General features: G+C 38.7%; 1 protein-coding gene across 2 annotated transcripts in view; it reads right to left on the reverse strand.

Moving 5' to 3' along the window:
* LOC134080352 (uncharacterized) overlaps window positions 1-27,380 on the reverse strand; it is a 257,953-nt gene that overhangs the window by 53,579 nt on the left and 176,994 nt on the right. For both annotated transcript variants that reach the window (XM_062536752.1, XM_062536751.1), the window contains exons 33-34: window positions 9,302-9,451; window positions 1,787-1,920 (exon numbers count right to left, since the gene is read on the reverse strand). In XM_062536752.1, coding sequence (XP_062392736.1) covers window positions 1,787-1,920; window positions 9,302-9,451 — 284 coding nt within the window. The remainder of the gene's footprint in view (window positions 1-1,786; window positions 1,921-9,301; window positions 9,452-27,380) is intronic.

Raw genomic sequence — 27,380 nt, forward strand, 5'->3', positions numbered from 1 at the left:
CTAATAACTGACATAAAGCATGTTTTACTCTTAGTATGTTAAGGGTATAGTGTTGACATGGGGTTATTTGAATTCCAAAGGCCAAGGGGACTTTATCAGGGTGCATAGTGTCCTGGATCCATGAAATAACTAGCCTTTAAAAATAAAAATAAAAATCCCCTATGGGAATTTAACATGGGCGTTCCAATACTTATGACCCCCCTGTATTGGAAAACATTTATTTATTTATTAATACATTATTCATTCACAAAGAAAATTAATGTCCTTAAAGGTTGAATAGTTACTCATTGTTTCATTTAAGGCATTAAGATAAATTTCCAAAAGATGATTTTATATTTAACTTTAAGCATGTGTTCTAATACTTTTGGAGGGCACTGTATTAATCCTCCGTAACATATATTTGAAGAACATGAAATAAAAATGTACTTATGCATCTATCCGATCTGCAATACGCTGCCAACAACCTTGCCTTGCTTTGTTTGCTGCCGACGTATTTGATTTTCGTAGAGTGTGTTTTAATTCCTTGCAACTTGTTATAATAATTATGCATTCCTTATCCGTAAAATAAGGTGATCACATCATCATTAAGACGGGGATCACATTAGCCAGCGGCAAGCGTAACGCAACGCTCAGACCATAATAAGAATCTAAACATTCTATCTCGTTCCTAAGTTCAATCTTTGTTGCTACGTCCTTAGACGAATCTGATTGGTTAAAATACCTAAACATTCCAAAGCTGATTGTGACGAGCCGAGCGTTGCGCTTCAAAGTTGAACCAAGTTCAACTCACATTTTGCTCAACGCTAGCGTTACGCCAGCGTTGTCACCGTTCCGCTTCCGCTGGCTAGTGTGATCCCCGCCTAAAAGTGGTGACTTGCGCTACAACCTGCTAGCCTGGCTAGCGCCTACCACGTCTCAAATGAGACGTGGTCTGGCAACCAGACGTTCACTTTCTCGTATTTGAAAAAATGCCCAGATCTGTTCATTGGGCGCCACGGATGTCTATCAAATGCGTCTGTGCATTGCTCATCATGGTCTTGCTTTCTCCCCTGTTCTGTGATTGGTCGCCAACATCCGGCGAAAATGGGGGCGTTAGTTTCCAGACTGCCTTAGCAGCATGAAAGAAATCACAGCGCAAGGCAGTATGGGAACACCCAGGCTAACAACCTGCCCCTTTTATGGGTCATTTTGTCCATGTTTAGGGTGGAAAATGAAAAAGAAAGATTTGCATAAGACAAGTCAAATTGGTGTTTTTAGGAAGAAGAGGTAATGCATGTCTGTAACATGAAAAGTATTGACATTAGCACAAAAACATTTTACACAGTGTCTCCTGGGTAACATAGGTACACATGGTATTTTTTCCAGATTTTTTTGAGACACAAGTGCGTGCGCTCTGGTTGAGCTGACGTGCAATGACCTTTATGTGAACGCGTATAAACTCCAATCAGGTTAGCCCCGGTTCAACAAATCAACTTCTTACACGGCGTCAAAGTACTGATTAACACCAATGAAGATAACCAGGCTTTGTCAACCACGGTTTAACAAAGTAAACCTGGGTTACATCTGGGTAGGTTAAACTCCCTTCGAAGTACAGGCCCAAGGATGCAGTGTCCGTTCCAAACAAGACATTGCATTTATTAACTGCCACTCCAAGCATGCTGAGCATACTGTGGCACTTGAATGAATGAGTAACAATTCCAACTGCACCCCGAATTTAAGAACGGTTTCAGAGTGTGGCTCCACAGTTGAACTACACTAGTCAAAGTGTACTAAGTAAAACTAATACCTTATTGTTGTTGCTCTTGGCTCTGAAAACAATAAGCATCCTTCTCCAAAGTGCTGTCCTGACTTTAGTGTAACAATAACACTGGACTCATCTATAGATAAAACATCAACTGCTCCTTTGTCAATGAAATACATCTGAAAGACATTTCGTAAAATTGCACAAGCGTGCGCACACACACACACACACACACACACACACACACACACACACACACACACAATGACTGTGTCACATTCTGGTGTTGGGTGACTGATTATGGTGCTATGAAATCTGTGTTTGGGGAAATCTGTGATGTGGGGTGGGCTGAACTCTGAACACTGCTATAGACCTCTGAAGTTTGCCTACAAATAGGATCCAAAGCTGCCATCTTTGCCCATATAAGGAGTTCCGGATGTTAATTGAAGCAAACTGCCTATGGCAAGTTGCATTGTAAGTTAGCTCTGGGGTAGCAAAGATCAAAGTGTCCCATCTTCACCTACCGAAGATCACAGTATCCACAGTATCCGCTGAGGACAAAACTTTGTAGCGCTAAACGTCTAGCCTGGCACGCCCTCCCAGTGACGCAACGCCTTCAGGCTTTTACTGCTGGTCTGGTCAACTGCTCATTGAGAAGGATTTCTGAGTTCCCGAAATCTGCGGAACTGCCCCCTTTGGTCGAGAACCAATCAACTCTGAGCAGCTCCAACGGCTCTGGGTAGAGGCGTGTTCAAGGCAGCGGAAAGAGTGTTGTTATTGGTTTAAACTCGGCAATCCGCTTTCTGACATCTACCAGTAGCAAACCGAGGCACTTAAAGGAGGCGGGTCAACCAGCGCTGGCAAGAAACCGTGTTAGCACAGGCTGTTGGTCAGACTAAAGTCTCGCAGAGCCTTTGAAAGTCGATGGTAATCAGGCTACTAAACGTCTGCATTTCCAATTTCTTCGTCCCCGTCAGAGTTTAGTAGGTGCGAAAATTCAAAATCCCCATGTTATTTTCCCATAGAAAAAAATCTCAAGATACCGGATCTCCTTATTTGGGCAAATATGGTGGCTTTTTTGTAGGCGAACTTCAGAGGTCTATAGAGGGACAAGGACTGACCCCGCGTTCACACTGTCTACGTCCGTCAACGGATCTCATTCACTTTGCATGGGGCGGACTCGAAAAACATTGTGGGTCCGTCCGTTCCTTCAGCTCCGTTGCCTCCGTCAAGAAAGTTGAGAAATGTTCAACTTTTCAGGCAGCGACGGATCCGTCAGCCAATCAGATCGCGTGTATGCAAATACACATACGGCAGACACAACCTCCGAGATCCGTCGACGGACGTGGACAGTGTGAACGCGGGGTGATTGCACTGATTACACAGACTGATGGAGTGGCTAATGGGGAAAATTGAATGATTGGGACATGGGTGGGGTTAAGTGCTTTTTATACAGGCCCACGAAGACTGTGGCCAGGTGATGGAGATTCCCTGTTTGTCACGGAGGTTGGCATGATCCGGCGGTGCAGCATTGAGAAGCCCAGTGGGAGAAAAACGCATGCATGCATGCCGACAAAAGGAAAGTGCTTATTTCTAAGTTACTGTTGTGTATGAATGGGCCACTGGCTGCTCTCGCTGGATTGTAAAAGCTGCATGTGGAGAGCTGTGGAAGTTCGGGACTGTGACCGGGCCGGGGAGGAGAAAAGACTGAGAGACGGTCGCTGCCATCTACTAAAGGGAAGTACGATTTCTCACTGGATGATATGTGTTTGGGCTGCTGTTAAGCCGGTAGCTGCCTGAGTGTTGTGCCATTGTCCATTTTCCCAGCACTGCCGTGAGAGGGGATTAATGCCTTGGGAGGAGTGGACGGGAGAGCGTTTGCATGGAGTGCGGCTGCAGTTGTGCGAAGTGAGAGGTTCCAAACGGCGCGCATTTAAGGAAAGTAATCATAATCCATTGCTCAGTTTGAGTGGGCTAGTATATGCTGTGAGTGGAATCTGAGGCTGCATCCGAATACTCATACTAACGTACTAATCAGTAGGCGAGACGCAGTACGTCACAGTAGTAGTACGTCCGAATGCTTAGTAGGCATCAACTAGTAGGCGAAAAGTACCCGGATGGCCTACTACCTCCACAGTATACAACGGTTGGTCACTACGCTATCCCACAAATCACCGGGGGTCAAATAACCGTAGAAGAAGACAAGCCGCCGGGAAAATCAAAGGTGACGGGCCGACAGCGACAACTTCAACCGATGTTTATAAATGTAAGTATATGAGTAGAAATGTTGAGTTTAAACGTTGGCTTTTTCGAAAATACGTTATGTATCAGTTCAGTTCAGTTGAGGTAAGTTGTATTTGCGATTGTATTATCGGGAGAAGACATAAATTCATGTAAATGTCTAACGTTACAGATAACGCCTGTCTAACGTTATCTGTCTGCTTTAGTTGGTCTATTAATCTTGTTGTAGCTTAAGTTTTAATTTTACTATCAACTTTAAAGTGAAACTCGTTATGTACGTTGGTAAATCTGTCGTGTATGTTAAATGTGATTGTTGGTTAAAGCTAGCGTTATATTTTGGAGTTCTGATTAACGTTAGCAATGCTGTACGTGAGCTGAGGTAGCTACATTTGTTATTTTGGAGACAGCTGTGCTGTGTGTGTCGAGGGTGATATTGTGTGTATTCCTGTCAAGAAAACGATTACCTGTTAACGTTAGTTTTGTAGTTCAACGAAGTCTCTTTTTTTAATGCTGCATGGACGAACGAGGATACACGCCGCCTCATTCAGTAGTGGTAACGTAACGTTATGATTTCTTAGCCTACTTTGTTGGGCTAATTCACGTTACAGTGTTGGTGGTTAGTCAACCTCGTTGTAATGTTAGCTATACTTGCTAAATTCTATGGTTTTCAAAGTGAATCGTGATCTAATTATTTCAGAGATGGCTTAACATTAACCAGCATGACTTGGAAGAAGAATATCTAGCGATTGGCACCTCATAGTTACGTTATGCAGCTTGCTTCAGGTGTGTGTGTGTGTGTGTGTGTGTGTGTGTGTGTGTGTGTGTGTGTGTGTGTGTGTGTGTGTGTGTGTGTGTGTGTGTGTGTGTGTGTGTGTGTGTGTGTGTGTGTGTTAGAAGTCATGTAAAGCTAATACAAATCAGTAGCTTAGGCATATTTTGGTAGTTCTTTGTTTTGTACTAGGAGCTTGTTTATGATCATGTAGCCAATTTGAACATATCCTTAGTTTGAACATATAGCCATATAGCCTTCCAACCACCTACTATATGACTCATTTGAATATACACCTTTGAATCCAGGCAACACTGATCAGCTACCTGCACCCCTTTGGATGAAGAAGGCTGCATTTGCGAACCAATTCTTGTTACAAGACAAGATAGCAGAGTTATTAGTAAGTTGTACATTGATTTAATCGAATATGTAATACATGTTTGTTTAGATGAGGCAAATAATAGTAACAAGCTTTAATCTAGGCCTGTGTTGTTTTTATTTGTCATTTTTAGATACTTTTGGTTTACCACATCCACAACATGGCCAACTGGAGCACCCACAAGGATCTCGTGAAGGAAGTCCACAAGCCCTTTTGCTTCAGGTGTGCAAATGTGTTGACGCATATCTATTGCTCTTGGTAATTGGCATTGGTAATACATGATCATTTTGTTTTAAGGGAGAGCAGCGCACACCTGTTTTAGCGAGGTGCTGGTCACGGTAATAGTTGAAGAGGAGAGAGGAAACCGCACACTCTTGTTCTGATGCCAACATTTATTAATTAAATTGATTTAATACATTTTGGCATCAGAACAAGAGTGTGCGGTTTCCTCTCTCCTCTTCAATACATGATCATTTAACCCTATGAGCCCTAAGCTGTTTTAAGGGCATTTTCACTACCTCTAGTTAGAAGCATTTATCCTGGTCATTGTAAGTGCCATTCACACATGCTACATATTGTTTTTTTCAGCACAGTCTAGGCTATCCAGATCTGCCACAATATCATGTATAAATACTTGCATTGATTTGATTTAGATTTTTAAATAATAAAAAGTTGAAAAGCGTACTATACAAATTCTTACATTTTGACGTGTATCTCACCACAGCAAGCTCACATCTTTGGGGCTGAGCAATTTACAGAAATATGTGGTGTGTGCCTTCCAGAAATAAATGGCAATTTTTATTTAGTGATGAAAAAATGACTTTTTGGCACTTTTTGCACTCCATATTTGTGACACTAGCTGATCTGACATGACTTGTTTGCGGTAGCACACATGACGTGCACAGATGATGATTCTCTATAATATTTGTTTTCCTGCATTGCAATGAACAAAGTAAAGGCAAAAAGTGTTTATTTGTCAAACAAATTTGGATGCAATATGTGTCTTGAATTGGATACCATACAGGAGTGTGCTAGGATCTCAAAACCGTGTTATGAACGTGACTTGTCATAGAGAAACACATGATAACATTGGATTATGAACATAGGCTATTCCACACAAAAACACGAGGTAAGTGGAGCTAAATGAAGTTATTATTTTGCTGTCACTTCGTCTGTTTTATGGCCTAGAAGGTTGTATTTGGCATCTGTGGATAGCTCTAGCTCTCCTCTTTCATCTGACATGCGTGCCAAATCTTTTTGATCGCGTTTTCACGAGGAAATCAAACGAGAGTAAAGGTAGCCAAAGCTATATGACATTATTATTTGTTTGTAACTTCGTCTGATTTTATCATACGAAATGATCGATGTATTTGGTATCAATGCAAAGCTCTGCTTCTCCTCTTTCATTTGATATGCGTGTCATGTCTGTGCGATGCGTGGTCCGCGAGTAATTTAAGCGAGAGTTCTGGATGCGCCGGTGAACGCAGAGCAATATAGACTGTAAATATGATATACTTTGATTTAACTTCATCATTTTATTTTATTTTCATACTTGATCGTACAGACAAGTGTCTAGTATCGTTGGAAAGCCCCGGTTCTGCTCTTTCCTGCAATATAAGTTTCATCTCGCTGTGACTAATAATAGCGGAGCAATGTAACAAAGAAAATGTATGCGTTTTTTGACGCACTTTGCGTCCGTCGGGCTCATAGGGTTAACAACCACACAATGTCTTGTTTGCTCAAAATAATTACAAGAGAGGTGTTAATGACCGCTTAAGTTGCAAGAATGGGCTTTAGTTATAGTAGGTCAGACAGTAAATGATGAATAATTATTTTTCTTTTAATTATATGCTGTCCATGCTTCTTAAATTGAGAAGGATGCATAGAAAGAACTCTTTGACCAACCCCCAACTGAGAGAGATAAGGTGGCTATCAGTAAATATATTTGCGTGGACAAACACAACTTCTCTGACAGATGTTGAAATCTTGCTTTAGACCTCATAATGATCTTGAAAATATATTACTTTATATCTAAATGCAGTTTGGAGACAACCCCCGGCTGGTATTGCTGCTGAAACAGGTGGAGACAACAATGAAGAAGAGGCACCAGAAAGGAAGACCAGTGGCCAAGAGTGTGTGTGCGCGCGTGCGTGCGTGTGTGCGTGCGTTTATGTCAGCATGTGTGTAACTGGGTTGGTCATGGTACAAAAATACAGAATTTAAAGCACACTTGAATCACAAGCCACAACTACTGACAATGGAATGGCTGGGTTTCCCAGATTCGTTAGGAAGCTCTTCAGTGCTAAGAACTTCTTAGGAGTGCTCAAAGAACGCCCCTAAGAAGTTCTTAACACTTAAAAGCTTATTTTAAAAGCTTCTTCAAATATTTATGTAACACTACCTATGTTTAACTATAGGCTACTTTATTCATTTGAATCATTATACAGTTTTCAAATATTTATTATTACATGTAGATTGTTGTAAAAGCTTGTATCATTTTTTAAAATTTCAATTGCAAGGTTTTGTTTGTTAAACTAATAAAAGCTTATGCATTTATTTACTAGATTTGGATTTTACTGGATTTGTGTGAATTTTCAAGTACTTCTGGTAGGTGGACTGATTATTGTGATTAGATAGATAGATAGATAGATAGATAGATACTTTATTGATCCTCAGGGGGAAATTCAAGAACTACTGAGGTCAGGCACCTGGGTTATTCTGTTGGAATGTGCAAAATTTAAAATGAATTGTAATCGAAGGGATACCTTCTCATGTGTGATTTCTGGAACAATTGTAGGCTAGCCTACTGAACGTTTAGATACTGTCATGTTATGCTGTTGGTTAAATAGGTACGAAACACACTTGTTATTGAATTAATGTGCTACAATGCAGGCCTGTTTACTAGTCTTATTTACAACAGTGGTTTGTTTTAAACTACATCATAGCAATTTATTTAGTCAGTAATGCATGCTCATTTTAATGAGTAATGAAAGTTATTTTTATTGCACACAAAATTCCGCGATGTCTCCCGCGAGTCACGTCAGGCAAACTGCAGCAGGACTGTTCGGGACAAGGGGCCGTCGTCTCCCGGGAAAAATCTCAAGTTCACGTTGACCTATGAAGCCAGTTTAGTCAGCTGGGAGATTTACGGTGAAATACTGCGGGTGGACGGCTAGAAAGAGTAAAATACAGGACTCCCCCGGCCAAAAATGGAGACAGGTCGTGTCAAGCTAAACAAGCCGAATGAACTGCTCTAAGGTAAATTCTCGTAAATACGCTCAGTTGTGTCAAGCAAAACTTAATGAATAAACGGCTCAGAGGTCATTCTCGTAAATACGTTCAGCGGTTTAAAGCGAAATAAGATGAATAAACGGCTCTGAGGTCAATTTTCCGAGGTGGCTTTAAAATTTCGCGGCATGCGTCGGTCATTGTGTTCGCGTCACATGTCAACATCCGGGGTCAAAGGACAGGCAAAATGGCTGCCCAGTACGTCCGAATTGTATGCCTACTACTCGCTCGCATACATAAATAACGTACTAAATTGACGGTTGAGTAGTACGTTCTAAACGAAGCTAGTATGTACTGACTATTCGGATGCAGCCTGAGTGTTTCCTCCTTCTTTTGGCAGCGCGGAGGGAGAGAAGATGTGGACGTAGCTGCGCACGGGCAGACGCGACCGTGACAGTGACACCTCGTGATTTGACTGTGTATTGTGTGGTTTGAACACTTATGTGCATGGGTGTGATCTGATTTAACTATTTGCAGTGACCAATGAAAATGCAACTTGTGCATCTATGTGATGAAACTGATCAAAGTATTGATTGTATTAATGATATCTCTAGGTATTTTGAGCTTTGCTTTTTTCCTGTTGCTCGGCTGCTTATTCTGTGGGGTTGTTTTGACTGTCTGCTCCTCTCTAAAACTGGTGTTTGGGTGGCTAATGCTGTATTAGCTACTCATGTATATGGGCTATGTATCACTTGGGCTACTGCATTATGCTGGCGTGAGGGTGGCTGCCAACCCATTGATCAAAAAAAATTACTCTTGTCTCGTGTTGTGTGTCAGAGGACCGAATCTGTGCATTGCTGGGCTAGACCGGCGTGACAAATATCAACCATACAGGGTTAATTATTATCCATTAAGAAAAAAAGTGATTTTGTTTATACAGTACCTCTGCTCCATACTCATTTCTCTTACAAATAATATCACCAGCTCTGAAAAGACAAGGTCTAATCTGACTAGCCAATAATCGAATAAATCCAGCATCAGTTTCCAGTTGTTCCACGCTCTCCTTTCTCAGTACTTCCTGAAAAAATGGTTGCTGAAAAAAAAAGGGCAAATGAATTACTCCTGCAACAGGCTTGTTTGGTCACACTCAGACACTGTTTATATTTGATAACTATGTAATAACAATATTATGATTCATCCATTCTACAAAAAAAAAAGCGACATGACCGGTTCAAGACACAGGTCTGTCTCCTGGCCAGTTGGAGATGTTGGTGATGAGGCACAACTTCGTTCAAAGCTACTCTGAAGTTGCCTGTTTTCTGCTGGACATGTAAATCATCCTATAGTAAACATTCAGTGTAAATTCTGTTTTAAACCTGTGAGTACATTATAGTGTACACGGGAGCGCAAGTTAATTCCCTTATTTACAGACGTGCGCGGAGGGAAAAGTCTGTAACTTTTCTAGTTGGCCAGCTACGCATGGGGAATTAAGTGTGATTCACGGGTTGGCTAGTCAAGATTTCCTTCTTTATGTCTGTTTGTTTGTTTTCATTTTGTTGTATATGTCTACCTGACCTAAAGCCAGCCACTAATCAGCCTGGGAAAAGGGCAGGTTACAGCTACAGTTCCTTCACTGTGTGCTGTGGGGTTTCCCGTGATGACCTGAAGTGTGTTATGAAATCTTTGTGCAATATCTTAGAACACATTGTGTGTGTGATAACAACTTACTTGTTTCTTACTTCTAGTAGAGCTGTGGTGACTGTAATTAGTTACAGTGCATGAAAATGCACTGTACTGTTCTTCCTATTCTTCTTATTATAGTGCATGAAAATGCACTATACTGTTCTTCCAAAGTATTCTTATTACAGTGCATGAAAATGCACTGTACTGTTCTTCCTAGGCTTCTTCTTATTACAGTGCATGCAAATGCACTGTACTGTTCTTCCTAGGCTTCTTATAGTTATTATTCCGCTTACCACTTTTTCTAACCGCAATTTCTCTTCAACCGTTTAACTTAGAAACTTCATTCAAACTTTGTAACGTAGGTATTCTAATGGATCGGGTTGCTATGACTTTTCAACTTTGTAACTTTTATACTTTTTGAACTATTAAATAAAAACTAGAGAATGTAATTCCAAGGAAATTACGAGTGCATGAAAATGCAAAAATGTACAGATAAATCATGTAGATATGGTTACTTAGGTGTTGCTAGAGTAGACATGGTGGTTTCATAGTTTTTGAAAGTTGATAGTGTGAACATAGACAGTTTGAAATTGAACTAGAAATGCAATTCCAAGGAATTACCAGTGCATGAAAATGCAAAAAAATTAGATATGGCTACTAAGGTGTAGCTAGGGTAAACATGGTGGTTGCATAGTTTAAAGAGAGTTGATAGTGTTAAGGTAGACATTTTAAAGCTTAAACATTCCTGTTCTAACTTAACTAATAATTTCTAACAGGTATTCTAAAATGTTAACTATGTTAACAATGCTAACCAGGTTGATAAGTTAACTTAGCATTTTTAGCATTACTGCTAGAAATCATCAGCTAACTATGCTAACATTGCTAACTATGTTAACAATGCTAACCACGTTGATTAGCTAACTTAGCTAATCATTTTAGCAGTTGTGCTAAAAATGCTAACAATGCTAACTATGCTAACAATGCTAACCAGGTTGATTAGCTAACTTAGCTAATCATTTTTAGCAGTTACGCTAAAAATGGTAACTATGTTAACAATGCTAACCATGCTAACAATGCTAACTTGCTAGTGAGGACTTTTATTTTGAAACAGTAGTTGCTAGGGTATCCATGGTGCCCACTATCAGGAATAAAGAAGTTACTGTAGTATTATCATGTTGGTTGCTATGGAAACTGTCAAAAACACTTAATTTAAATGGTTGCTATGTTGGTTGCTAGGTACATGGAGGTTTCATTTAGTTGACTGGAGGCATAGTTGATGATAACTGACAGTTGGAATGGTTGAACAGTTAAATAGTTGAGTAGTTTCAGTGGTTAAATGATTTAATAGTGTATTATTGCAGTGAGGACTTTTATTTTGAAACAGTTGTGGACAGAGGAAACAGTTAACAGGATATGTAGTCTTCACAGAGAGATTGTATGCTTAAAGCCTGAGAGAGAGAGGGCTGCTGCAGGTGGGGCTGGCCACCTGGCATAAGATTCTAATTGCTCAACGACCTGATTGTGATGTCATAGAGGCCAATGTTAAGTCTATGGGGAAATTTTTAATAGTTTTTAATTTTTAGTTCAAAAAGTATAAAAGTTACAAAGTTGAAAAATCATAGCAACCCGATCCATTAGAATACCTACGTTACAAAGTTTGAATGAAGTTTCTAAGTTAAACGGTTGAAGAGAAATTGCGGTTAGAAAAAGCTGTCAGCGGAATAATAATAAAGAAAACTAGAAATGCAATTCCAAGGAATTACCAGTGCATGAAAATGCAAAAAAAATTAGATATGGCTACTAAGGTGTAGCTAGGGTAAACATGGTGGTTGCATAGTTTAAAGAGAGTTGATGGTGTTAAGGTAGACATTTTAAAGCTTAAACATTCCTGTCCTAACTTAACTAATGATTTCTAACAGGTATTCTAAAATGTTGACTATGCTAACAATGATAACCAGGTTGATAAGTTAACTTAGCTGATGATTTCTAGCAGTAATGCTAAAAATGTTAACTATGCTAACATTGCTAACTATGTTAACAATGCTAACCATGTTGATTAGCTAACTTAGCTAATCATTTTAGCAGATGTGTTAAAAATGCTAACTATGCTAACAGTGCTAACCAGGTTGATTAGCTAACTTAGCTAATCATTTTTAGCAGTTATGCTAAAAATGCTAACTATGCTAACTATGTTAACCATGCTAACAATGCTAACTTGCTAGTGAGGACTTTTATTTTGAAACAGTAGTTTCTAGGGTATCCATGGTGCCCACTATCAGGAATAAAGAAGTTACTGTAGTATAATCATGTTGGTTGCTATGGAAACTGTCAAAAACGCTTAGTTTTAATGGTTGCTATGTTGGTTGCTAGGTACATGGAGGTTTCATTTAGTTGACTGGAGGCATAGTTGATGATAACTGACAGTTGGAATGGTTGAACAGTTAAATAGTTGAGTAGTTTCAGTGGTTAAATGATTTAATAGTGTATTATTGCAGTGAGGACTTTTATTTTGAAACAGTTGTGGAAAGAGGAAACAGTTAACAGGATATGTAGTCTTCACAGAGCTATTGTATGCTTAAAGCCTGAGAGAGAGAGGGCTGCTGCAGGTGGGGCTGGCCACCTGGCATAAGATTCTAATTGCTCAACGACCCGATTGTGATGTCATAGAGGCCAATGTTAAGTCTATGGGTAAATTTTGAATAGTTTTTATTTAATAGTTCAAAAAGTATAAAAGTTACAAAGTTGAAAAGTCATAGCAACCCGATCCATTAGAATACCTACGTTACAAAGTTTGAATGAAGTTTCTAAGTTAAACGGTTGAAGAGAAATTGCGGTTAGAAAAAGTGGTAAGCGGAATAATAATAACTATAAGAAGCCTAGGAAGAACAGTACAGTGCATTTGCATGCACTGTAATAACTAGAAATGCAATTCCAAGGAATTACCAGTGCATGAAAATGCAAAAAAATGTAGATATGGCTACTAAGGTGTAGCTAGGGTAAACATGGTGGTTGCATAGTTTAAAGAGAGTTGATAGTGTTAAGGTAGACATTTTAAAGCTTAAACATTCCTGTTCTAACTTAACTAATAATTTCTAACAGGTATTCTAAAATGTTAACTATGCTAACAATGCTAACCAGGTTGATAAGTTAACTTAGCTGATGATTTCTAGCAGTAATGCTAAAAAATGCTAACTATGCTAACATTGCTAACTATGTTAACTATGCTAACCACGTTGATTAGCTAACTTAGCTAATCATTTTAGCAGTTGTGCTAAAAATGCTAACTATGTTAACAATGCTAACTATGCTAACAATGCTAACCAGGTTGATGAGCTAACTTAGCTAATCATTTTTAGCAGTTATGCTAAAAATGCTAACTATGTTAACAATGCTAACTGTGCTAACCATGCTAACAATGCTAACTTGCTAGTGAGGACTTTTATTTTGAAACAGTAGTTGCTAGGGTATCCATGGTGCCCACTATCAAGAATAAAGAAGTTACTGTAGTATAATCATGTTGGTTGCTATGGAAACTGTCAAAAACGCTTAATTTTAATGGTTGCTATGTTGGTTGCTAGGTACATGGAGGATTCATTTAGTTGACTGGAGGCATAGTTGATGATAAATGACAGTTGGAATGGTTGAACAGTTAAATAGTTGAGTAGTTTCAGTGGTTAAATGATTTAATAGTGTATTATTGCAGTGAGGACTTTTATTTTGAAACAGTTGTGGACAGAGGAAACAGTTAACAGGATATGTAGTCTTCACAGAGAGATTGTATGCTTAAAGCCTGAGAGAGAGAGGGCTGCTGCAGGTGGGGCTGGCCACCTGGCATAAGATTCTAATTGCTCAACGACCCGATTGTGATGTCATAGAGGCCAATGTTAAGTCTATGGGGAAATTTTTAATAGTTTTTAATTTATAGTTCAAAAAGTATAAAAGTTACAAAGTTGAAAAGTCATAGCAACCCGATCCATTAGAATACCTACGTTACAAAGTTTGAATGACGTTTCTAAGTTAAACGGTTGAAGAGAAATTGCGGTTAGAAAAAGCTGTCAGCGGAATAATAATAAAGAAAATAATAAGAAGACTAGGAAGAACAGTACAGTGCATTTTCATGCACTGTAATAAGAAGACTAGGAAGAACAGTACAGTGCATTTTCATGCACTGTAATTAGCTAACCTGATTACCAGATTAGCTAACGTGGCTAATGATTTTTAACAGTTATGTAAAAATGCTAACTGTGCTAACTATGCTAACGAGGTTGATTAGCTAACTTATTTGATGATTTCTAGCAGTTATGCTAAAAATGCTAACAATGCTAACCAGGTTGATTAGCTAGCTTAGCTAATGATTTCTAGCAGTTATGCTAAAAATGCTAACTATGCTAACCATGCTAACTTGCCAGTGAGGACTTCTATTTTGAAACATTTGTTGCTGGGGTATCCATGGTGGCCAGTATCAGGAATAGAGAATGGGAATGTGACGTCGCGGACATTTCGCGGTTGCGCCGCGGTGGCGTCTGGGATACATAAGTGAGGCCACTTGTACGCTGCTGCCAATGCTGTATCATTGTAAACATTGTAAAACATGGCTAACTCGCTGTTTCTAACACTGATTTTCACACATCATGGGACGAACCTGTTGTGTTGTTGGATGTAACGTCCGTGCCTACGATCGTCAGGTAAAAAAAATCAACAACGGAGTGTTTTTGTATTACTTTCAGGGTCTCACGTCCACTCTCCAGACGGTCTGTCATAGGGATCCATGTTACAGATCAAAGACATCTTTTCTATATAACGTTTCCTCGCGTCCGGCAGGAGCTTGTCTCTGTACGGTCCATTACTACTTCTACTACTAGTTTTTAGCATAGTAGCCTAAATGTTTACATCTAGTGTTACTGTTTTGGCTAGCCGATCTTGTTCGAAATACCATAGGTTTCTTGTTTATAATTCGCGCCGCGGCCTCACCTAATGGAGGAAAACGCCCCTTTTGTCCCAGAATACATTGCGCCGCTGACTTCCGTTCCCATTCTCAATAAAGATGTTACTGCAGTATAATCATGTTGGTTGCTATGGAAACTGTCATAAACGCTTAATTTTCATGGTTGCTATGTTGGTTGCTAGGTACGTGGAGGTTTCATATAGTTGACTGGAGGCATAGTTGATGATAACTGACAGTTGGAATGGTTGAACAGTAAAATAGTTGAGTATTTTCAATGGTTAAATGATTTAATAGTGTATTATTGCAGCGAGGACTTTTATTTTGAAACAGTTGTGGACAGAGGAAGTAGTGAAACAGGATCTGTAGTCTTAATGAGATTGTATGCTTAAAGCCTGAGAGAGAGAGAGAGCTGCTGCAGGTGGCCCTGGCCACCTGGCATAAGATTCTAATTGCCCTATTATGATGTCATAATGTAATGTTAAGTCTATTTTAATAAATTAAGTCTAATTTTAATAGTTTTTATTTAATAGTTCAAAAAGTATAAAAGTTACAAAGTTGAAAAATACATAGCTGAAGTCACCTAAGTAAGACCTACGCAGCGCAGTTTGAATGAAGTTTCTACGTTAAACGGTTGAAGCTGAATTGGACGCACAAAAGGCGTTAGAAGAATAATATCACCTATGATAAATAATAAGAACTAGAAATGCAATTCCAAGGAATTACCAGTGCATGAAAATGCAAAAATAGATAGATAATGTAGATATGGTTACTGAGGTGTAGCTAGGGTAAACATGGTGGTTGCATAGTTTACAGAGAGTTGATAGTGTGAAGGTAGACAGTTTAAAGATGAAACATTCCAGTTCTAACTTAACTAATGATTTCTATTCATGTTAAAATGTTGATTAGCTAACTTAGCTAATGATTTCTAGCAGTTAAGCTAAAAATGCTAATTATGCTAGCAATGCTAACTTTACTAACAATGCTAACCAGGTTGATTAGCTAACTTAACCGATGATTTCTAGCAGTAATGTTAAAAATGCTAACTATGCTAACAATACTAAATTTGCTGACAATGCTAACCAGGTTGATTAGCTAACTTAGTTGATGATTTTTTGCAGTTATGCTAAAAATGCTAACTATGTTAACAATGTTAACTATGCTAACCATGCTAACTAGCTAACTTGCTAGTGAGGACTTTTATTTTGAAACATTTGTTGCTAGGGTATCCATGGTGGCCACTATCAGGAAACAAGAAGTTACTGCAGTATAATCATGTTGGTTGCTATGGAAACGGTTATAAACACTTAATTTTAATGGTTGCTATGTTGGTTGCTAGGTACATGGAGGTTTCATGTAGTTGACTGGAGGCATAGTGGATGATAACTGACAGTTGGAATGGTTGAACAGTTCAATAGTTGAGTAGTTTCAATGGTTAAATGATTTAATAGTGTATTATTGCAGTGAGGACCTTTATTTTGAAACAGTTGTAGACAGAGGAAGTAGTGAAACAGGATCTGTAGTCTTAATGAGATTGTATGCTTAAAGCCTGAGACATAAGGTGCCTCTCATAGCGTTTACGCGTCCTCTCGCTCCTCACTGATCTACATAAAGAATGATGGAGCGGCAACAATGGGATAGTCTAGCCCTTCTTCTATCTTTCTTTATGTAGATCATTGAGGATCGAGGAGCGAGGGAGGACATAAACGCTGCTTGAGAGGGACCCACAGTAAATACTTTAAAAGTTGTATGTAGATAGTCTAATTAATGTTGATAGACAGAATGTTTAATGGATGTTGATAGGCAGATTGTTTAATAGATATTGATTGACAGTTTAATGGGTGGATGAGTGAATGGTCTGAAGAAGATGAGTGGATAGAAGGTTGGATGGAATGTGCCTTATATTCTTGTTAAGAGAGACACTGATACAGCTCTCTGAGAGTAGTTGACACAGGTGTAATCAATTTAACTGGCTAGTCCTAAGATAGCCAGAGTACTCTTAAAGCCTGAGACAGAGTAAATAATTTAAAAGTTGAATGTAGATAGTCTAATTAATGTTGATAGACAGAGAGTTTAATGGATGTTGATAGACAGATTGTTTAATAGATGTTGATAGACAGTTTAATGGGTGGATGAGTGAATGGTCTGAAGAAGATGAATGGATAGAATGTTGGATGGAATGTGCCTTATATTCTTGTAGAATGGAGAGACACAGCTCTCTACTGAGAGTAGTGGATACAGATACAGGTGTAATCAATTTAACTGGCTACTCTTAAGAGAGCCAGCCTGAGACAGAGTAGATTGTTTAAAAGTTCAATGTAGAGCGTCTAATTGATGTTGTTGATAGGCAGACTGTTTAGAATGGGTGGATGAGTGAATGGTTTGAAGAAGATGAATGGATATAAAGTTGGATGGAATTAGGAGGACTTATTTTGATACTGTTGTGCGCAGAGGATACAGGGGAACAGAATATGTAGTCTTCAGAGAGGAGCCTGAGAGAAACTGACAGTTGGTGCCCAGGTGGCTGACCAGCTGGGGTAACATTCTAATTGCTGCCGTGATGTCATAATGAGCAATGTTAAGTCTATGGGGAAATGTTTAATAGTTTTTAATTTACAGTTTAAAAAGTATAAAAGTTACAAAGTTGAAAAATATATTGCACAGGTCTCCTTAGTAAGACCTACGTAGCAAAGTTTGAATCAAGTTTCTACGTTAAACGGTTCAAGCTGAATTGCGAGCGTTAGAAGAAGAAGTGGAATAATAATAAGAAACCTAGGAAGAACAATATAGTGCATTTTCATGCACTATAATAATTCGGATAACAGTAGAGTGCATTTTCATGCACTCTAAAAAGCGTTAGAAGAAGAAGAATAATCGCCTATAATAAGAAGAAACCGGATAACAGTAGAGTGCATTTTCATGCACTCTAACTATTCAAAATTTCCCCATAGACTTAACATTGGCCTCTATGACATCACAATCGGGTCGTTGAGCAATTAGAATCTTATGCCAGGTGGCCAGCCCCACCTGCAGCAGCCCTCTCTCTCTCAGGCTTTAATGGTGCATTCCAGACAGCATTTAAACTAGTGGGATGTGGGATTTATCCTACCTCCAACTACGAAAGATGCACTGGAACGCCTGTCGAAGTGGGAGGTCCTACTCGCGAACTCGTATGAGCTCAACCTGCCCCGATCTCAACAAAATGAAGTGGGAGGAATATGGCGGCGCCCATGGAGACATGCTCCGTGAGGAGTAACTTCAAGGAATACGCTATAAACTTTAGGGTAGGGTTGTTTTAGACACGGTAATTAACTTGTTCTTCATATTATGACTTAAAATTGTGTCAACAAAGAATACAACGTATTGTGAAAGTAACGTTATAACGTTATACAGTTAGCCTAGCCTAATATGCTAACGTTACGACGGTATGCTAACGTTACGGCGGTCACCCCTAAACCTCCCACTCAAAAATGCTTGGAACACTTTGAAGTGGGAGGTAGAACCTTTCAGGTAGGGTAGGTCCCACCTCCCACTCGTTTGGATGAGGTCTGGAATGCAGCATAAGCATACAATCTCTCTGTGAAGACTACATATCCTGTTAACTGTTTCCTCTTTCCACAACTGTTTCAAAATAAAAGTCCTCACTGCAATAATACACTATTAAATCATTTAACCACTGAAACTACTCAACTATTTAACTGTTCAACCATTCCAACTGTCAGTTATCATCAACTATGCCTCCAGTCAACTAAATGAAACCTCCATGTACCTAGCAACCAACATAGCAACCATTAAAACTAAGCGTTTTTGACAGTTTCCATAGCAACCAACATGATTATACTACAGTAACTTCTTTATTTCTGATAGTGGCCATCATGGATACCCTAGCAACAAATGTTTCAAAATAAAAGTCCTCACTAGCAAGTTAGCTAGTTAGCATGGTTAGCATTGTTAGCATAGTTAGCATTTTTAGCATAACTGCTAGAAATCATTAGCTAAGTTAGCTAATCAACCTGCTTAGCATTGTTAGCAAAGTTAGCATTTTTAGCATAACTGTTAGAAATAATCAACTAAATTAGCTAATCAACCTCGTAACCATAGTTAGCATGGTTCGCATTGTTAGCATAGTTAGCATTTTTGCATAACTGCCAAAAATCATTAGCCAGGTTAGCTAATCTGGTAATCAGGTAAACTAATTCAATTTTAAACAGTCTATCTTCGCACTATCAACTTTCAAAAACTATGAAACCACCATGTCTACCCTAGCAACACCTTAGTAACCATATCTACATGATTAATCTGTACATTTTTGCATTTTCATGCACTCGTAATTTCCTTGGAATTACATTCTCTAGTTACAGTGCATGAAAATGCACTGTACTGTTCTTCCTAGACTTCTTATTACAGTGCATGAAAATGCACTGTACTGTTCTTCCTCGGTCTTCTTCTTCTTCTTCTTATTATTATTCTTCTTCTAACGCACGCAATTCAGCTTCAACCGTTTAACGTAGAAACTTCATTCAAACGTTGTTGCGTAGGTCTTGCTTATGCCATGCCTGCTTTGTATTTTTCAACTTTGTAACTTTTATACTTTTTAAACTATTAGTTAAAAACTATTACAATTTCCCCCATAGACTTAACATTGCTCATTATGACATCACTGCAGCAATTAGAATCTTAGGCCAGGTGGCCGGCCACCTGGGCACCAACTGTCAGTTTCTCTGGCTTTAAGCATACAGTCTCTCAGAAGACTACATATCCTGTTAACTGTTTACTCTGTCCACAACTGTTTCAAAATAAAAGTCCTCACTGCAATAATACACTATTAAATCATTTAACCATTGAAACTACTCAACTATTGAACTGTTCAACCATTCCAACTGTCAGTTATCATCCACTATGCCTCCAGTCAACTACATGAAACCTCCATGTACCTAGCAACCAACATAGCAACCATTAAAATTAAGCGTTTATGACCGTTTCCATAGCAACCAACATGATTATACTGCAGTAACTTCTTGTTTCCTGATAGTGGCCACCATGGATACCCTAGCAACAAATGTTTCAAAATAAAAGTCCTCACTAGCAAGTTAGCTAGTTAGCATGGTTAGCATTGTTAGCATAGTTAGCATTTTTAGCATAACTGCAAAAAATCATCAACTAAGTTAGCTAATCAACCTGGTTAGCATTGTTAGCAAATTTAGCATTGTTAACATAGTTAGCATTTTTAGCATAACTGCAAAAAATCATCAACTAAGTTAGCTAATCAACCTGGTTAGCATTGTTAGCAAATTTAGCATTGTTAGCATAGTTAGCATTTTTAGCATAACTGCAAAAAATCATCAACTAAGTTAGCTAATCAACCTGGTTAGCATTGTTAGCAAATTTAGCATTGTTAGCATAGTTAGCATTTTTAGCATTGCTGCTAGAAATCATTGGTTAAGTTAGCTAATCAACCTGGTTAGCATTGTTAGTAAAGTTAGCATTGCTAGCATAATTAGCATTTTTAGCGTAACTGCTAGAAATCATTAGCTAAGTTAGCTAATCAACATTTTAACATGAATAGAAATCATTAGTTAAGTTAGAACTGGAATGTTTCATCTTTAAACAGTCTACCTTCACACTATCAACTCTCTGTAAACTATGCAACCACCATGTTTACCCTAGCTACACCTTAGTAACCATATCTACATTATCTATCTATTTCTGCATTTTCATGCACTGGTAATTCCTTGGAATTGCATTTCTAGTTATTATTATTCCGCTTACCACTTTTTCTGACCGCAATTTCTCTTCAACCGTTTAACTTAGAAACTCCATTCAAACTTTGTAACGTAGGTATTCTAATGGATCGGGTTGCTATGACTTTTCAACTTTGCAACTTTTATACTTTTTGAACTATTAAATAAAAACTATTAAAATTTCCCCATAGACTTAACATTGGCCTCTATGACATCACAATCGGGTCGTTGAGCAATTAGAATCTTATGCCAGGTGGCCAGCCCCACCTGCAGCAGCCCTCTCTCTCTCAGGCTTTCAGCATACAATCTCTCTGTGAAGACTACATATCCTGTTAACTGTTTCCTCTGTCCACAACTGTTTCAAAATAAAAGTCCTCACTGCAATAATACACTATTAAATCATTTAACCACTGAAACTACTCAACTATTTAACTGTTCAACCATTCCAACTGTCAGTTATCATCAACTATGCCTCCAGTCAACTAAATGAATCCTCCATGTACCTAGCAACCAACATAGCAACCATTAAAATTAAGCATTTTTGACAGTTTCCATAGCAACCAACATGATTATACTACAGTAACTTCTTGTTTCTTGATAGTGGGCACCATGGATACCCTAGCAACTACTGTTTCAAAATAAAAGTCCTCACTAGCAAGTTAGCATTGTTAGCATGGTAAGCACAGTTAGCATTGTTAGCATAGTTAGCATTTTTAGCATAACTGCTAAAAATGATTAGCTAAGTTAGCTAATCAACCTGGTTAGCATTGTTAGCATAGTTAACATTTTAGAATACCTGTTAGAAATTATTAGTTAAGTTAGAACAGGAATGTTTAAGCTTTAAAATGTCTACCTTAACACTATCAACTCTCATTAAACTATGCAACCACCATGTTTACCCTAGCTACACCTTAGTAGCCATATCTACATTTTTTTGCATTTTCATGCACTGGTAATTCCTTGGAATTGCATTTCTAGTTATCGATATTATTCTTCTTCCACACCTTTTCTGCGTTCAATTCAGCTTCAACCGTTCGACGTAGAAACTTCATTCAAACTGCGCTGCGTAGGTCTTACTTAGATGACTTCAGCTATGTAATTTTCATCTTTGAAAACTTTATCGTTTAATTTATATGAATTTTTTAAAACATTTTTTCTCCCATAGAGTTAACATTGGATTATGACATCACAATAAAGTCGTTAAGCAATTAGAATCTTAAGCCAGGTGTTCAAAGCCACCTGGCAGCAACTCTCTGTCTCAGGCTTTCTGGCTCTCTTAAGAGTACATATCCTGTTCAACTGTTTCCTCTACCCACAACTGTTTCAAAATAAAAGTCCTTACCATTTTTGCATTTTCATGCACTCGTAATTTCCTTGGAATTACATCTCTAGTTACAGTGCATGAAAATGCACTGTACTGTTCTTCCTAGTATTCTTCTTATTATAGTGCATGAAAATGCACTATATTGTTCTTCCTAGGTTTCTTATTATTAATCCAACTTCTTCTAACGCTCGCAATTCAGCTTGAACCGTTTAACGTAGAAACTTGATTCAAACGTTGCTACGTAGGTCTTACTAAGGAGACCTGTGCAATATATTTTTCAACTTTGTAACTTTTATACTTTTTAAACTGTAAATTAAAAACTATCAAACATTTCCCCATAGACTTAACATTGCTCATTATGACATCATGGCAGCAATTAGAATGTTACGCCAGGTGGCCAGTCCAGGTGCAGCAGCTCTCTCTCTCTCTCTCTCTCTCTCTCTCTCAGGCTCTTGAGACTACATTTTCTGTTCCCCTGTATCAACTGTATCAACATAAGTCTTCCTAATTCCATCCAACTTTCTATCCATTCATCTTCTTCAAACCATTCACTCATCCACCCATTCTAAACAGTCTGCCTATCAACATCAATTAGACGATCTACATTCAACTTTTAAACAATCTACTCTGTCTCAGGCTCAGGTATCTCTACACTCTGTCTCTCTTAAGACTAGCCAGTTAAATTGATTACACCTGTATCTGTATCCACTACTCTCAGTAGAGAGCTGTGTCTCTCCATTCTACAAGAATATAAGGCACATTCCATTCAACTTTCTATCCATTCATCTTCTTCAGACCATTCACTCATCCACCCATTAAACTGTCTATCAACATCTATTAAACAATCTGTCTATCAACATCCATTAAACTCTCTGTCTATCAACATTAATTAGACTATCTACATTCAACTTTTAAATTATTTACTCTGTCTCAGACTAGCCAGTTAAATTGATTACACCTGTATCAACTACTCTCAGAGAGCTGTATCAGTAGCTACGTTTACATGCACCCTTTCTAATCCGATTCAGGCCCAATCGGAATGAAATTCCTTCATGTAAACAAGACAATCGGAATGAAAATCGCCGATCGGATTGAAATTTGGATCGGATTGAAAGAGGTGGAACGGACACGTTCGTTAGTAAAATAGTTGTCATGTATACACTGGATCGGATCGTTCTCTGCTACTCTTCCCTTCTGCGCATGTTCAGAAAAGGAGGCGCGATATTTCTCTTATCAAAAAAGCCACCACGGTGTAGGCAGAGAGGGTTAAAGCTAGTAATGAAAGATCTTTGGTTAGGTGTAAACATATAAGCACTGGGCGTGAGGTTGAACCATATTTTCTTTTAGGTCTATGGGTTGAACAGTGACGGATATCATGGCATCGGAAGAATAGGCTATTTAGTTTCGTGACACTTTCAAAACAACCACAAAATCTGACAGCATCTTTGAAGTTTAGGAAGTAGCCTAGGCCTACTAGGCTGCAGGCAGTTGGATAGCTAACTGGCAGCTGCGTAGGCTTTGGTAAAAGCAACGACTGAAATGCAGTGATGAAGTCTCGTTTTCTGAAAGGCAAATATTAACAGGTAGACTATGTTTCGGAGACTACAGTGGAGACAGATATTTTGCGATGTCTGAAAGAACAGAAGCTAGGTAGACGGCAAGGACCTGATTGAATGCATTTCCGTACAAGTTTGAATTTGTGTTGCTGGGACTTGTTAAACAACATCTGAGGTGCAAAACAACTAGCGAACAGTCAGACGTTTTGGTGGTTTGCTACCCCGTCAGATTACAGGATAATCAGCTATATTTATGGCTTCGGAATAGGCTACTTCTGTATTGTGCATGAAGTTAGCATTTGCTGACCGACTTGCTGTACAGTGTGAAATCGGCCAGTGAGTGTGTTAGGAGGACGCAATTTTAGTTTATATTTTCGTCGTTTTAGTCATTCTAATTATAAGGAAAAGAAACGAAACTCTAGGCCTATGATGTTGCTTTTGAACAGAAGAAAGCAGAGGCAGAGGATTGGAAGTAGGGAATATCTCACGCCTCAAACGTCATAGCCTGGACCTAGGCTATAAGCTCTCACGTCCATCTCGGGGAGCAAAACTGCAAGCAGGCTATATGTGCGTGAAGCTGCATGTAAACGCGCGCATCCAAAATACTCCTTGCCATGTAAACTTCCACCGATCCGATTGACCGATCCGATTGGTCATTCCGATGGTTGCATGTAAACGTAGCTAGTGTCTCTCTTAACAAGAATATAAGGCACATTCCATCCAACCTTCTATCCATTCATCTTCTTCAGACCATTCACTCATCCACCCATTAAACTGTCAATCAATATCTATTAAACAATCTGCCTATCAACATCCATTAAACATTCTGTCTATCAACATTAATTAGACTATCTACATACAACTTTTAAAGTATTTACTGTGGGTCCCTCTCAAGCAGCGTTTATATGTCCTCCCTCGCTCCTCGATCCTCAATGATCTACATAAAGAAAGATAGAAGAAGGGCTAGACCAGGCCTATTCAACTAGCGGCCCGCGGGCCAGATGTGGCCCGCTTCAAATTTCCTGTGGCCCGCGAGTCTCGTCATGAGAATGAACTCGCTTTGACGGGTGTGCATAGATCTTCATATGATTGGCGATTAGCGCACTGTCGGCCCGCCCCTTCCAGTTATCTTCACTCAGAGAACACAGCACATCACTACACAAACTGACATTTCCAAATGTGTAACTAGTTTTAAATGTTATCATTAAATGTTGATTAAATTACGATTTCTTACCGCCAAAGATTCTAAACCTCGAGCGTGCGCAAATCAAAAATGTTACAATCATAGGCTACCCGGTCTCCGTTCCTCCGAGCCCTCGGGAAAGTTAGTGAAGGAGCTGTGGTTTGTAGAGAATTGCCTCTTGACTTTATATTCCTTCCTACAGCGATGGATTCGTTGAACAATAAACATGAAAGTCTCGTACTTGTTGCAGAGGGTAAAATGAACGATTCTCGTTGTCAATTAGACGTTTCTTTAGACAGAGCCATCTTCACTCCACTCGTGGGAATGTGATTTGTGATTTGCGCAGGCTCGAAGTTTAATCTTTGGCGGTAAGAAATCGTGAAATAGATAAACAGAGGCAGAACTGGCATTACTTTTTCTTGAAATTCAATGCTAAGTATATTTGAGAGATTGGCGCTGTAGGCTACTGTGTGTGTTTGAAACACTTATGAGCCTAATTATCTTGAAGTAGGCTAGTTAAATCAACACTGCAATTTTTCCCACTGATGCATGATATGGCAGCTATCAGACATCAGGTATGAAATACTATGGTTAGCCTGGGTGTTTTCAAATACTTGTATAGTTTCAGTGGCAGCCTACAGTATCACCTGTCTGAGAAGATTTTTTTTTATGGATATGGATAATAGGCTATGCCAGTGTATAAAATTCTATTGAATTGAACTGAATTTTACTCTGATTTTATCAAATATTGTTGGATACAATTATTTTGCGGCGTCTTATTTTATGCGGCCCCTGAAAACCCAGTGATTTTTCCATTCGGCCCTCTTGGTACTGAAGTTGAATAGCCCTGGGCTAGACTATCCCATTGTTGCCGCTCCATCATTCTTTATGTAGATCAGTGAGGAGCGAGAGAGGACGCGTAAACGCTATATGAGAGGCACCTTCTGTCTCAGGCTTTAAGCATACAATCTCATTAAGACTACAGGTCCTGTTTCACTACTTCCTCTGTCCACAACTGTTTCAAAATAAAGGTCCTCACTGCAATAATACATTATTAAATCATTTAACCACTGAAACTACTCAACTATTGAACTGTTCAACCATTCCAACTGTCAGTTATCATCCACTATGCCTCCAGTCAACTACATGAAACCTCCATGTACCTAGCAACCAACATAGCAACCATTAAAATTAAGTGTTTATGACCGTTTCCATAGCAACCAACATGATTATACTGCAGTAACTTCTTGTTTCCTGATAGTGGCCACCATGGATACCCTAGCAACAAATGTTTCAAAATAAAAGTCCTCACTAGCAAGTTAGCTAGTTAGCATGGTTAGCATAGTTAGCATTGTTAGCATTTTTAGCATAACTGCAAAAAAATCATCAACTAAGTTAGCTAATCAACCTGGTTAGCATTGTTAGCAAATTTAGCATAGTTAGCATTTTTAGCATTACTGCTAGAAATCATCGGTTAAGTTAGCTAATCAACCTGGTTAGCATTGTTAGTAAAGTTAGCATTGCTAGCATAATAAGCATTTTTAGCGTAACTGCTAGAAATCATTAGCTAAGTTAGCTAATCAACATTTTAACATGAATAGAAATCATTAGTTAAGTTAGAACTGGAATGTTTCATCTTTAAATTGTCTACCTTCACACTATCAACTCTCTGTAAACTATGCAACCACCATGTTTACCCTAGCTACACCTTAGTAACCATATCTACATTATCTATCTATTTTTGCATTTTCATGCACTGGTAATTCCTTGGAATTGCATTTCTAGTTTTCCTTCTTCTAACGCTCGCAATTCAGCTTGAACTGTTTAACGTAAAAACGTCATTCAAACTTTGTTGCGTAGGTCTTGCTTATGCCATATGTGCTTTGTATTTTTCAACTTTGTAACTTTTATACTTTTTAAACTATTAGTTAAAAACTATTACCATTTCTCCCATAGACTTAACATTGCTCATTATGACATCACGGCAGCAATTAGAATGTTACGCCAGGTGGCCAGTCCAGGTGCAGCAGCTCTCTCTCTCTCTCAGGCTCTTGAGACTACATTTTCTGTTCCCCTGTATCAACTGTATCAACATAAGTCTTCCTAATTCCATCGGACTTTCTATCCATTCATCTTCTTCAAACCATTCACTCATCCAAACAGTCTGCCTATCAACATCAATTAGACGATCTACATTCAACTTTTAAACAATCTACTCTGTCTCAGGCTCAGGTATCTCTACACTCTGGCTCTCTTAAGACTAGCCAGTTAAATTGATTACACCTGTATCTGTATCTACTACTCTCAGTAGAGAGCTGTGTCTCTCCATTCTACAAGAATATAAGGCACATTCCATCCAACTTTCTATCCATTCATCTTCTTCAGACCATTCACTCATCCACCCATTAAACTGTTTATCAACATCCATTAAACTCTCTGTCTATCAACATTAATTAGACTACATTCAACTTTTAAATTATTTACTCTGTCTCAGGCTTCAAGAATATACACTCTGGCTCTCTTAAGACTAGCCAGTTAAATTGATTACACCTGTATCAACTGTCAGTTTCTCTGGCTATAAGCATACAATCTC

The sequence above is a fragment of the Sardina pilchardus genome, chromosome 5 (assembly GCF_963854185.1).
Source record: "Sardina pilchardus chromosome 5, fSarPil1.1, whole genome shotgun sequence".
Taxonomy (NCBI): Eukaryota; Metazoa; Chordata; class Actinopteri; order Clupeiformes; family Clupeidae; genus Sardina; species Sardina pilchardus.